General features: G+C 66.6%; 1 protein-coding gene across 1 annotated transcript; it reads left to right on the plus strand.

The window, feature by feature from the left end:
* The first annotated feature begins 1 nt into the window (after position 1).
* ENDOU (endonuclease, poly(U) specific) lies at positions 2-9,210 on the plus strand. Its single transcript, XM_040088389.2, has 9 exons — positions 2-1,592; positions 5,170-5,304; positions 5,655-5,690; positions 6,310-6,481; positions 6,852-7,051; positions 7,246-7,359; positions 7,436-7,542; positions 8,320-8,462; positions 9,096-9,210. Exons 1-9 carry the CDS (start codon positions 1,391-1,393, stop codon positions 9,208-9,210), a joined length of 1,224 nt encoding a protein of 407 aa, XP_039944323.1. The 5' UTR covers positions 2-1,390.
* Positions 9,211-12,844: the final 3,634 nt, after the last annotated feature.

Raw genomic sequence — 12,844 nt, forward strand, 5'->3', positions numbered from 1 at the left:
GCCCGGGGTCGCCCCCTGCGCCCCGTGTCCCCTTTGTGACCTCTGGGATGGCACCGGAGGTGACACAGCAGGGGACAGCTCAGGAAATGACTGAGGGGTGAGGGAGAAGCCAAACCCGGCCCTTATTACACCAAAGGCCGCTCCCGTGCCAGCTGACGCCGCCCGGGGCGCAGCAGGGGCCTCTCCCTGCTCCGCCGGCCGTCCCGGGAACGGCTCCAGCTCCTCGGGAGCTCTTCGGGGTCGGTTCTCACCTGCCCAAGGCGGGGGGCACAGGGGATGAGCCCCTCCTTGGGGGGGACACCTGGGCCTGGCTGCTCCCCAAGCACCGGAGCCGTGTCCCGGAGAGCCAGGGCTGGTTCCAGCAGCGTCCGGACGCTGATCCTGCCTGGAACTGCAGCCCGTGGACCACCAGGACCAGCCCGACATCGGCCACCCCTGGGCCGGCGAGGGGGTGCAGAAGTGTCCGGAGCAAATCCCGCGGGCTTTGGGCAAGGTTTGGGGTGAGGCTTTCCTGGGAAAACACGGCAGGGAGTGAGGAGGGGGAGCAGGGGCTGGGGGCGCCCGTGGGGTCCCTCCCAGCGCTGCTGGGGCTCCGTTAATTCCCTGAAAAGACCCCGGACGGTGCCCGGGCGGGCTCCAGGGCTGGGGGCATTTTCCATCGGGATTGTCCAGGCTGAGCTTGGGCAGGGACGGGGCTGAGACCCCCAGAGCCGTGCAGGGTCCCTGAAGCAGCTCTGGGCTCACCCCGGGAGTGGAACTACACTGGGATAACCCCAAAATCTCACACTGGGATAATCCCAAATCTTCACACCGGGATAACGCCAAACCTCACACTGGGATAACCCCAAATCCTCCCAGTGGGATAACCCCAAACCTTCACACTGGGATAACCCCAAATCCTCCCAGTGGGATAACCCCAAACTTTCACACTGGGATAACCCCAAATCCTCCCACTGGGATAACCCCAAACTTTCACACTGGGATAACCCCAAATCCTCCCACTGGGATAACCCCAAACTTTCACACTGGGATAACCCCAAACTTTCACACTGGGATAACCCCAAATCCTCCCACTGGGATAACCCCAAACTCTCCCACTGGGATAACCCCAAACCCTCCCACCGGGACCGTGGTGGTGTTCTGGGTTTTCCTGGTGCCGGGCAGGGGTCACAGCCTCCAGAGCCCAGTCAGGAGAGCTCCTCACCCCCAGTTAATGCTGCTCCCAGTTCACACCAGTTCAGCCCCGCTGGGGCCCGGGGGGCTCCGGACGTTCCCCCGCAGCCTGGGCCGCCCCCGGGGGTCAGGAGCTGCGGAGCAACCCCGGCCTTCTGGATTTACCAGCCCTCCTCCCAGGGCGGGCAGCAGCCTGTAATTAAACCTCGCGCTCCTAATGACTTTTGGGGAAGTTTTGGGTGCAGCCCGCCCGTGGAGCCCTGGCTGCCGCCGCCGCGCCCCTCCCTCGCTCCCGCGGCACCCACAAATAGCAGCGAGCTCCGGGGAGCCCCGGCCTTCCCCGACCGCCTCCCGAGGGACCATGGAGCCCTGGATCCTCCTGGCCGGGGCAGGAATTGTCCTGGGCTGCGTGTCCGGCCGTGAGTAACCGGCGAGGGCTGCGGCATCCCGGGGGAACAGCCCAACTGGGACAACTGGGACAAACTGGGATGGGCCCGGCCGGGCTCCACGGGGCGAGGGGAGCGGGATTTTCCGTGCTGCAAACCCAGCCCGGGGTTGGGGATGGATTATCCCAATTTCCTGCCCTTCACCTGCCCCGCCAGCGCGTTCCCGGTGTGTCTGACCCTGCCGAGCTCCCGCGGCTCCACCTTTCCATTTATCCGTGGAAAAACGCCGCTGGGCTTTTTCCAAACCCCAATCCCGATCCCACCTTTCCCCGCCGGGGCCGCTCAGGTGGAAAAGGCAGCGCGGACGCGGCCGTTCCGCCCTTCCCGAGCCCGCGGTGCCCAGAGGGGCTCGGGGGGCGCCCCGGGAGAGGAGCCCCGGATTCGGCTGCCGGGATCCCGCGGGGATGAGGAGGCGCCGAGCTCTTGCACAAAGCGCGAACTGCGCTCCACCGGCCGGGACGGGGTTTCGTCACCCCCGCGCCGCTGCCAGGAGCCCGCGTCTGATGTCCCAGGAGCCGATTGAGCGCCCTGGGGATGAAAGATGAGGAGTTTTGCGAGGCCGGCTCACAGGAGAAGCTCCCAACCAGCGCCGGGCTGGGAGCGGGGGTTTCCCTGAGCCCTGAGTTGTCCCAGAAGGAAAACCCGGGCTGAAGGTGGCCGCCGATCCCGGCTGGCTCGGGGTCAGTCCCGGCCACCCGCCAGACCTGCCTGGTGGAGCTGGAACCACTTCACCCCTCCTCGTGTGGGAGATTTTCCCTGATTATCCCACACCCAGGCGGCACGTGAGGGTTTGGGGACCGGGAACCCAGGATTTGGGAAGCTCGGGCTGTCCGTGGCTCCGTTCCGGGTTTATTTTGGTCCCTTTTGGAGGCCGGGCTGGGTTGGGATCCGCGTTTTCCCGGAGAAACGAGGTCCTGACTCAGGCCAGGGGCTCGGGGACGCGGCTTTGGCTGCGCTGACTCATGCCCGTGCCCGAAACCAAACTGGGAGCACTGGGAGAGCTCCGTCACCTCCCCACCGCCGGGAGGATGGAGCTGGGCAGGGAATAACCCCCCTCCTGCGGCCAAAACCGCCTTCTGGCAGGAGAGAAAACCAGCTCGGGAGCGGAGGGAGGAGTCTGATCCGCGAGAAGGAGAAATGTTTGTGCGCTCTGTGCAGCCGGAGAAAATCTCTGACAGCGCCTCCGGTCACCCCATCGCGGCGGCCGAGGGCCCTGCAGCGATTTAGGGTGGAATTCGGGGTTTTGGGTCGTGTCTGAGTGAGGAGGAGGAGGAGCCGCTCCCCTGCCGGCCCCTGCGGGCCCCGCCGCGGCGCTGGGGATTGGGGATTCGGCGTTTGGGGTTTGGCATTTAGGATTCGGGGCTCAGGATTTGGTATTCAGAATTTGGGACTCAGGATTCAGGATTTGGGTCTCTGGATTTGGCATCCGGGATTTGGGATTTGACATTCTGCAATTGGCATTCAAGATTCAGGATTTGGCATTCAGGATCTGGGACTCAGGATTTGACATTCGGGATTTGGGATTTGACATTCTGCATTTGGCATTCAGGATTCAGGATCTGGCATTCAGGATCTGGGACTCAGGATTTGGCATTCAGAGTTTGGGACTCAGGATCTGGCATTCAGGGTTTGGGACTCAGGATCTGGCATTCAGGATTTGGGACTCAGGATCTGGCATTCAGGATTTGGGACTCAGGGTTTGGGACTCAGGATCTGGCATTCAGGATTTGGGACTCCGGATGTGTCATTCGGGCTCGGGGCCCTGCTGGGACACGCCGGGGCCGCTGTGACACCCCCGGGCTCGGCGCTGACGGGGGTGTGTGGGCAGCTCCTGCCTTGCACAATCCCGCCGGGATTGCTGCTGGAAAAGCGAGCCGCGGTGATTTATCCCGCTCTGGGACCTGGGAACGGGGCTGGACTGGTCGGATCTGGGCAGCACCGGGCACCCCGTCCCTCAGCACCTGCAGCACCCGGGTGACATCACCGGGCACCAATAATTGGGGTGAAGCGACAAAGGAACAAACAACGCGGGCGCCGAGGGGAGGCGGCGGTGCCGGGGAGTTTGATGTCACCTCGGCCTGGATGTCGCTGTCATCGCCTGGATGTCCCGGGACAGGATGTGCCGCATCGCGATTTGCCCCGGGGCCACGTTTCAGCCGCCGGAGCCCGAGTTGGGCAACTCGCGGTGCCTCAGATGCCGGGAGATTGCGGCTGCGGCAGGGAAAGCAACGCCCTCTCCTCCAGGGATCCCTTTGCCGGCTGGGACACGGCCGCTGGTGCGGCAGGGACGGGGCCATCGTGACGGGACAGGGACAGCCTGGTGGGACAGGGACATCGTGACGGGACAGGGCCATCGTGACGGGACAGGGCCACCGTGGTGGGACAGGGACAGCCTGGTGGGACAGGGACACCCTGGTGGGACAGGGACACCCTGGTGGGACAGGGACATCCTGGTGGGACAGGGACACCGTGACGGGACAGGGACATCCTGGTGGGACAGGGACACCCTGGTGGGACAGGGCCATCGTGACGGGACAGGGACACCGTGATGGGACAGGGACACCGTGGTGGGACAGGGACACCCTGGTGGGACAGGGACATCCTGGTGGGACAGGGACATCCTGACAGGACAGAGTCACCGTGGTGGGACAGGGTCACCGTGGTGGGACAGGGTCACCGTGGTGGGACAGGGACACCCTGGTGGGACAGGGACACCCTGGTGGGACAGAGCCACCGTGGCAGGACAGGGACATCCTGGTGGGACAGGGACAGCCTGGTGGGACAGGGACACCCTGGTAGGACAGGGACACCGTGGTGGGACAGGGCCATCGTGACAGGACAGGGACACCCTGGTGGGACAGGGCCACCCTGGTGGGACAGGGCCACCCTGGTGGGACAGGGACATCCTGACAGGACAGAGTCACCCTGGTGGGTCAGGGTCACCGTGGTGGGACAGGGACACCCTGGTAGGACAGGGCCACCCTCCTGCTGAGGTGACTTTTTGGCTCCTTCTGTCCCTCCAGGAGCTCCTTCCTCGGGGCAGTCCCGGGACAATCCCAACCCTTGGTGACCTCCGGCTCCTTTTTGCTCCATGACAAATGTCCCTCGTCCCTCCGAGGGCGTCCCTTGTCCCCTTCAAAGCTTCGTCGCTGCTATTTTTGGCTTTGCTTCGCCGCCTGCGTCACGAAGCGGGGGCTCATCGGCTCCTTTGTTATGAGCAGCTCGGGAAGGAGTTTTCCCAGTCTTCCCAGTTTTCCCAGCAGGAGGAGACGGCCAGGATGCAAACGAGCGTTCCTGGAATGCGGCAGCTCCTCCGGCGGGGCCCGGGGCGCTCGGGGTGAATCACGGGGAGCAGTTCCGGGGGGTGTCCCCGGTGTCACCCTGCCGTGGCGACATCCAGAGCGGCCACCCCGGTGACAAAGATCCCAGGAGAGCAGCGGGAACGGCCCGGGACGGGACGGAGGGGAGCGGGGTGAGGGAGATGCTCCAGGCGAGGGCGGGGCCGCGCCCGGCCCCTCCTGAGGGCCACCCCCAATTTGTGTCCCCAAAGACCTGTACACGGCCCCCGGGTCCTGCGAGGGGCGCTGCGGGGAGCCCTTCAGCGAGGAGGACGAGTGTCACTGTCACCCCGGCTGCGAGACGGAGCGCAACTGCTGCGAGGACCGCGAGAGGCACTGCGGGCCCGGTGAGCGCCCGGGGACAGCGATCTGGGGTGTCCCAAAACCCCTGAGGGTGGCAGGGGCTGGTCCCGAGGCTCTGCGGGCTCCTGGGATGTCCCCAAGGTGCCCCCAACCCTCTGAGGGTGACAGGGGCTGGTCCCGAGCCTCTGCGGGGTCCTGGGATGTCCCCAAGGTGTTCCCAACCCTCTGAGGGTGACAGGGGCTGGACCCGAGCCTCTGCGGGCTCCTGGGATGTCCCCAAGGTGTCCCCAACCCGCTGAGGGTGACAGGGGATGATCCCGAGGCTCTGCGGGCTCCTGGGATGTCCCCAAGGTGTCCCCGACCTCCTGAGCTCCTGTTCCTCTCTGCCCCACAGGTGGGGAAGGGGACGAGGACGGAGCTCGAACCCGCGGTGAGTCAGGAAAGACAGAACCTCCCCAAGGTGCCTCGGGGTGTCCCCCACATCCCTCGGGGTGTCCCCCACATCCCTCGGGGTGTCCCCTGCATCCCTCGGGGTGTCCCCCCTGTTCCTCAGGTGTCCCCTCCGTTCCTCGGGGTGTCCCCTGCATCCCTCGGGGTGTCCCCTGCATCCCTCGGGGTGTCCCCCCTGTTCCTCAGGTGTCCCCTCCGTTCCTCGGGGTGTCCCCTGCATCCCTCGGGGTGTCCCCTGCATCCCTCGGGGTGTCCCCCCTGTTCCTCAGGTGTCCCCCCCTGCCAGCAGCGCTGTCCCCTCCCCGGGGCTGGGGGACAGGGGCCAGGATCCCGCTGGGTTTGCATCTCCTGCCCACCTAAAACCTGGGAAATGGGGACGGGAATGATCCCCGTGGATGTGAAAGACAGGGATTGACACTTCCCACGTCCCCGTGGCCACCTCCTGTCCCCGGGGTGCGGGGTCAGGACACCCCCGAGCCCTCCTTCCACATCCTGGGATCCCCAGCAGGGACATCCTCACCTTTCCCTGGATGCTGCCGGATGCCCCCGCCCTTCCCCTGGATCCCGGCGCTGTCCCCAGCCCCTGCCTGTCCCCACAGATGGATTCTCCAGCAGCCGCGGTTCCATCACGGACCGGGAGCTGCTGGAGCTCTCGGAGCAGCTTTACGGGGCGGATCACAACAAAGCCCGGCCCAGCGACATCGCCATCAACCCCCAGCACCTGGCGGGCCCCGACGAGACCGGCGACAGGCAGGACCGGTCCCCGCAGCCGTGAGTGGCTCCAGGGGAGGGACGGCCACCTGAGATGGGCTGGGCGGGGACAGGGAGCTGCCGGGGAGGGACAGAGGGACACGGGGTCAGTAATGGGGACAGGGAGCTGCCCGGGATGGACAGAGGGACACGGGGTCAGTAATGGGGACAGGGAGCTGCCAGGGATGGACAGAGGGACACGGGGTCAGTAATGGGGACAGGGAGCTGCCAGGGATGGACAGAGGGACACGGGGTCAGTAATGGGGACAGGGAGCTGCCGGGGATGGACAGAGGGACACGGGGTCAGGGATCTGCCCAGGATGGACAGAAGGACAGAGTGACCCAGAGCCGGGCTGGAGCAGGGAGCTGCAGTTCCCCCGCTCTCCCCCAGGCTCTACAAATACGTGAACGAGGAGCTCTTCTCCAAGCCCACCTACGCCAGCTTCATTAAGCTGCTGGATAATTACCAGAGGGCCACGGGCACGGAGGAGGAGGTGACGGCCGAGGAGCTGCGGGAGCAGGAGCGTTTCCTCGAGGAGGTGATGAAAACGGAGCTGATGCAGAAACTCTTTGTGTTCCTGCAGGGGAAAAGTGAGTTTGGATCGGGGCAGGGCTGGGGAGCGGGGGAATCCCAAAGGGAAGCCCCAGCCAGGTGGGAATGAGCTGGGCCGGGCTCTCCAGAGCTGCCAGGGCAGGGGGAATCCAGCAGGGAGAATTCCCGGGGGACAGGAGCGGGGAAGGGACGGGGGGACCCCCAGCTCCGGCGCTCCCACCTTTCCCTGCAGACCGCTACAGCTCCGAGGAGGAGTTTGTGCAGCATTTGAAGGAGATGTGGTTCGGGCTCTACTCCCGAGGGGACGGAGAACGGGATTCCAGCGGCTTCGAGCACGTGTTCTCAGGTACAGCCCCGCCCGGGGCCGGGCCGGGGGCAGCGCCGCGCCGGGGGCTCACCCCGGGATCCCCTCTTGTGTTTAGGGGAGGTGAAAAAGGGAAAAGTGTCCGGATTCCACAACTGGATCCGCTTCTACCTCCTGGAAAAGCAGGGGCTCGTCAACTACTTCAGCCACAACTTCAACGGGCCGGTGAGAGCTCCCGGGGGGTTTGGGCACCCCTTATCGCACCCCGCGGCGTCAGCCCCACCGACAGCCCCGTCTGTCCCCGCTGTTCCCCCACGTGTTCTGGGGTGGAAGGGCCGGGGCAGACAACGCCAGAGGCTCCCAGGCTCTGAGGGGGACGTTTGAGGCTGGGAGTTCTCCCTCAGCCCGGCTGGGAGCTGCTCCGGACCATCCCAGGAGGGGCTGGGAGCTGCTCTGGACTGTCCCAGGAGGGGCTGGGAGCTGCTCTGGGCTGTCCCAGGAGGGGCTGGGAGCTGCTCTGGGCTGTCCCAGGAGGGGCTGGGAGCTGCTCTGGACTGTCCCAGGAGGGGCTGGGAGCTGCTCTGGACTGTCCCAGGAGGGGCTGGGAGCTGCTCTGGGCTGTCCCAGGAGGGGCTGGGAGCTGCTCCGGACCATCCCAGGAGGGGCTGGGAGCTGCTCTGGGCTGTCCCAGGAGGGGCTGGGAGCTGCTCTGGATCATCCCAGGAGGGCTGGGAGCTGCTCTGGACTGTCCCAGGAGGGGCTGGGAGCTGCTCTGGATCATCCCAGGAGGGGCTGGGAGCTGCTCTGGATCATCCCAGGAGGGGCTGGGAGCTGCTCCGGACTGTCCCAGGAGGGGCTGGGAGCTGCTCCGGACTGTCCCAGGAGGGGCTGGGAGCTGCCCTGGGCTGTCCCAGGAGGGGCTGGGAGCTGCTCCGGACTGTCCCAGGCGGGGCCGGGAGTGGATTCCAGCCCCGCTGAGCCCGAGCCCCGCTCCCTCCCCAGTGGGACACGTACCCCGACGTGCTGGGGCTCCAGTTCAGCTGGGACGGCTTCTACAAAGAGGTGGGCTCGGCTTTCATCGGCTGCAGCCCCGAGTTCGAGTTCGGCCTCTACTCGCTCTGCTTCCTGGCGCGGCCCGGCCGGGCGTGAGTGCCAAGCCCGTGTCCGTCTGTCCGTCCTGGGCCCGGCCTCCCGGAGCCCCCCAGAGCTGGGGCTGGGGTGGGATGGGATCCGTGGGATGGGGAATGGGGTATGGGATATGGGATATGGGATCCATGGGATCCATGGGATCCATGGGATGGGATATGGGGTATGGGATATGGGATATGGGATATGGGATATGGGATATGGGATCCATGGGATATGGGATCCATGGGATGGGATATGGGATATGGGATATGGGATATGGGATATGGGATATGGGATATGGGATATGATCCATGGGATGGGATCCATGGGATGGGGTATGGGATGTGGGATATGGGATCCATGGGATCCATGGGATCCATGGGATATGGGATGGGATATGGGATATGGGATGGGATCTGTGGGATACGGGATATGGGATATGGGATATGAGATATGGGATATGGGATATGGGATGGGATCCGTGGGATGGAGAAGGAGATGGAAATGGAACAGCATTGGCTGGAGATCATCCTGGAGATGGGACTGTGGGATGAGGGGCTCCGAGCTGCAGCACCGCGGCTGTGGGGACCCCGAGAGCCCCCCGAGCCCCCCCCCGCGGGGCTCAGGGCGGTGACAGCGCTGTCCCCCAGGTGCCACCTGAGCCTGGGCGGGCACCGCCTCAGCGTCCAGACCTACCCCTGGAGCAAGTCCAGCCCCGGCAGCGGCAGGAGCTTCATCGCCACCGCCTACGTGATGTCACCCTGAGGGGCACGGCCGGGGGGCGAGCACCCCCCGCCCCGGGGCCGGCCCGGCCGCGCTGCGGGCCCGGGGAGCGGCCCGGAGGGTCCCGAGCCCCGAGGGGAGGGGGCGCGGGGACACCCCCAGACCCCGCCGCGTGTGGCGGGCCCGGGCTCGGCAGGAGAGCGGCGGGAAGGGAAGGATTCGGCACGGGAAGGATTCGGCACGGGAAGGATTCGGCACGGGAGGGATTCGGCACGGGAAGGATTTGGCACGGGAAGGAGAACGCTGAGAGGAATAAACACCGCCCTGGCTGGAGCAGCGCTGGGTTCTGGGTGCCGCCGCTCCCCCTTTAGCCACCCCCGCACCCCATTTCTCCCTCCGTTTGTCGCCCCCAGCCCCTCTCCGAGCCCCCCGAGGCCTTGTCCCCCCCGGACACCGGGGCTCGGTCCCCTGGAGCCCCCCGGGAATTCCACTGGGTGCCTCCCGGCCCCTGCCCAGCTGAGCCCTCCCCGGGGCCCGCGGCCCCCCGGAGACCCCCGAACCCCCCCGAGCCGGGGCCGCTCAGGGCTCCAGGTGCTCCAGCACCCCTCAGGGGGGCAGAGCAGGGCCCGGGGAGCAGCGGGACCCCCAGAGAGCGGGACCCTGGGGCCGGGCCGGGAGGTGACGCCCCACGCTGGGGACAAGACCCCCGCCCGCCCCGAGGCACCGGGGTCCCGCAGCCCCCCCCCCCGCTCCGCCCTTCCTCCCGCTCAGCCCCGCGTTTGGGGGGTCCCGGGTGGGGGGACGGCCACCGGCAGCCCCGGGCCGGCGGTTGCGGGGTCCCCGGGCGGCGGGGCCGGGCGGGAGCCGGGAGCCGGGAGCTGCCTGACAGATGGCCCGGCCGCAGCAGCTCCTGGGCAGGGCTGGGAGTCCCCGCACCATCTGCCAGGGGTCACGGGTGACCCCCAAACCCCGCCGCGGGGGAGGCAGCGGAGGGCGGGGGGGGGATGCCAGAGCTTGATTTATAGAAATGCGCTGGGAAATCGGGGAGAGGGGCGGCTTTGGGGGGGACCCGGGTTGGGTGCGGGGCGTCTCCCCGCGCTGTCCCCCGCAGCCGTTTGATGGTGGAGCCCTTTGAGGGATCCAGCCGCGGGGCCCGGGGGGCTCGGGCGGGCTGGGGAGGGCGCAGAGGACGCTCCAGGAGCCCCCGGCCAGCCCCGGAGCTCTGGCACAGGAGCCGCCTCCTCCTCCCTGCCGCCGGCTCCTGGACGCCGAATCCCGGGTGCCAAATCCCGCCCCGCTCGGTGCCAAAAACGCGCCCGGTGCCCCCGGGTTCGCACAGAGAGCCGCGGCCTCGGGAAAAATCGCTCTCCCAACACTCAGTCCTGGGGAGAACCGAGGCGAAACTCCGCTGGGGGGGGGTCCTGGGGGGCTGCGCGGGGGTGGGCGCTGGGGCAGGGGCTTGGGGGAGTTCGGGGGGTAGCGGGGAGCTGCTCTGCCTTTGTCTGCCCCCAGCAGGGACAGCGGGGACAGCGGGGACCGCGGGGACAGCGGGGACAGCGGGGACAGCGGGGACAGCGGGGACAGCCTCGCCGGGCGCTTTTCCAGGCCCCCGCGGGGCTGGCTGGGGTCGGGAGTGAGGCGTCCAAGCTCAGCTGGGCCCCAAAATCCCCCCAAAACCCCCCCAAATCCCCTGCCCGATGCTGGCAGAGCCCCCTCAACCTCCTCCCTCCATCCCCGGGACCCCCCCCGGGAGCCCCCCAGGGCCGCCACATCCCCTCCACAGCTCCCTGCCCCGGGGGTCCCGCTCCCGCTTCGGGCCGGGGGAGGAAAAAACGTGCGGGGGAAAGGAGACAAAACAAAACCACGAGCGGCGGAGAAAGGGCAGGGCAGGAGAGGAGGGGCAGGTGTCAGCAAGCTGCCTCCAGCCATCTGTTGCCAGCTCGGAGCCCCCCGGGGCCCCCCCAGCCCCGAGCCGGGGGGGGGCAGCGCTGCCTCTCGGGGGGCGCCCGGCGCGGCCGCGTCCCCACCTGGGGCAGCGCCGAGGGGGGAGCGCCCTGCCAGGGGCTGCCCAGGTGTCCCCGGCACAGCTGAGCTCGCCGGGACGCTCGGGGGACTCCGCGCCGCCTTCCACGGGGGGGGACATCGGGGGATCCCCTGGGCTCCCCACAGAGCGCGCGGGGTGGGGTTTTTCCCTTTTTCCCCGTGTTTTCTTGGGAGTTTTTTTCCCCGTTTTCCCCGCGTTTTTTGGGGTTTTTTTTCCCCATTTCCCCCGTGTTTTCTTGGTTTTGTTTTTTTTCCCCCGTTTTCCCAGTGTTTTTGGGGGGTTTTTTTCACCTTTTTTCCTGCGTTCTGCTGAGCGCGGGGAGAGGAGGAGGAGGAGGAGGAGGAGGAGGAGGAGGAGGAGGAGGAGGAGGGGGCTCCCAGGGAGATTCCTGCGGGATTTATCCCGGCACGGCCCGGGCAGGGCACAGCGAGGATGGGGACGGGGATGGGGATGGGGATGGGGATGAGGATGAGGATGGGGATGAGGATGAGGATGGGGATGAGGATGGGGATGAGGATGGGGATGGGGATGAGGATGGGGATGGGGATGAGGATGGGGATGGGGATGAGGATGAGGATGGGGATGAGGATGGGGATGGGGATGAGGATGGGGATGGGGATGAGGATGAGGATGGGGATGAGGATGAGGATGAGGATGAGGATGAGGATGAGGATGAGGATGAGGATGAGGATGAGGATGGGGATGAGGATGAGGATGGGATGAGGATGAGGATGAGGATGAGGATGGGGATGAGGACGGGGATGAGGATGAGGATGAGGATGGGCATGAGGTCGAGGATGAGGATGAGGATGGGGATGAGGATGAGGATGAGGATGGGGATGAGGATGAGGATGAGGATGGGGATGAGGATGAGGATGGGGATGAGGATGAGGGTGAGGATGAGGATGGGATGAGGATGGGAATGAGGACGGGGATGAGGACGGGGATGAGGATGAGGATGGCCATGAGGTGGAGGATGGTTGCGGCTCCAGCTGAGCCCCCGCCAGGCAAAGCCCGCGGCTTTAGACCCTAATCCCAGCGGCCCTGGGGACTCGGAGCCTCCCTAATCCCTCCCGTAACCGATCCGGCCGTAACTGCCCCGATGGGGCTCCGGCCGCATCTGCTCCGGGAGCTCCACCTCGGCCTAAGAGGATGAGGATGAGGGTGGGGAGGGGAGGATTTGCTAAACCATTTACGGCCCCGGAGCTCCTCATCCCCGGCAGGATGAGGGATCTGCAGCTGGATCCAGCCCCGGAGCGGCACCTCTGGGCTGATCCCCAAAAAACAAAAACCCGCCGGGGGGCTCAGGACCTTCCCCCCGAGCCCTGAGCACCAAAGGAAGGGAGAAACGAGCCCAAAACTCCAACCCCGATGTGCCGGGGGGGCTCGGAGCGTCCCCCACCCCGGGGTGCAGCGGGCAGGGCTCGGGCCCCGCCAGGATTTTGGGGATGGTTTATCCCGAATCCTTTATCAGGGATTTATCCCGGGGATGGAAGGGGTGGGGGAGAGCAGAGCAGAGACCCCCGGAGCATCGCTGGCAGCTGGGCCGGGGGTCCCCCTGGAGCAGGGGTTAATGAGGGAGCGGCGGCCGTTGGTCCCATATGGACACGGGGACGGGGAGGGGGCGGCTCG

This window comes from Hirundo rustica, chromosome 30 (assembly GCF_015227805.2).
Source record: "Hirundo rustica isolate bHirRus1 chromosome 30, bHirRus1.pri.v3, whole genome shotgun sequence".
Taxonomy (NCBI): domain Eukaryota; kingdom Metazoa; phylum Chordata; class Aves; order Passeriformes; family Hirundinidae; genus Hirundo; species Hirundo rustica.

What these genes read in the sequence shown, in the direction of transcription:
- ENDOU (XM_040088389.2), top strand. Translation starts at nt 1,391, where the DNA reads ATGACTTTTGGGGAAGTTTTGGGTGCAGCCCGCCCGTGGAGCCCTGGC. An exon ending in CCTGGGCTGCGTGTCCGGCC is followed by an intron (nt 1,593 to 5,169) that starts GTGAGTAACCGG and finishes GTGTCCCCAAAG; the next exon opens with ACCTGTACACGGCCCCCGGG. An exon ending in CTGGCGCGGCCCGGCCGGGC is followed by an intron (nt 8,463 to 9,095) that starts GTGAGTGCCAAG and finishes GCTGTCCCCCAG; the next exon opens with GTGCCACCTGAGCCTGGGCG.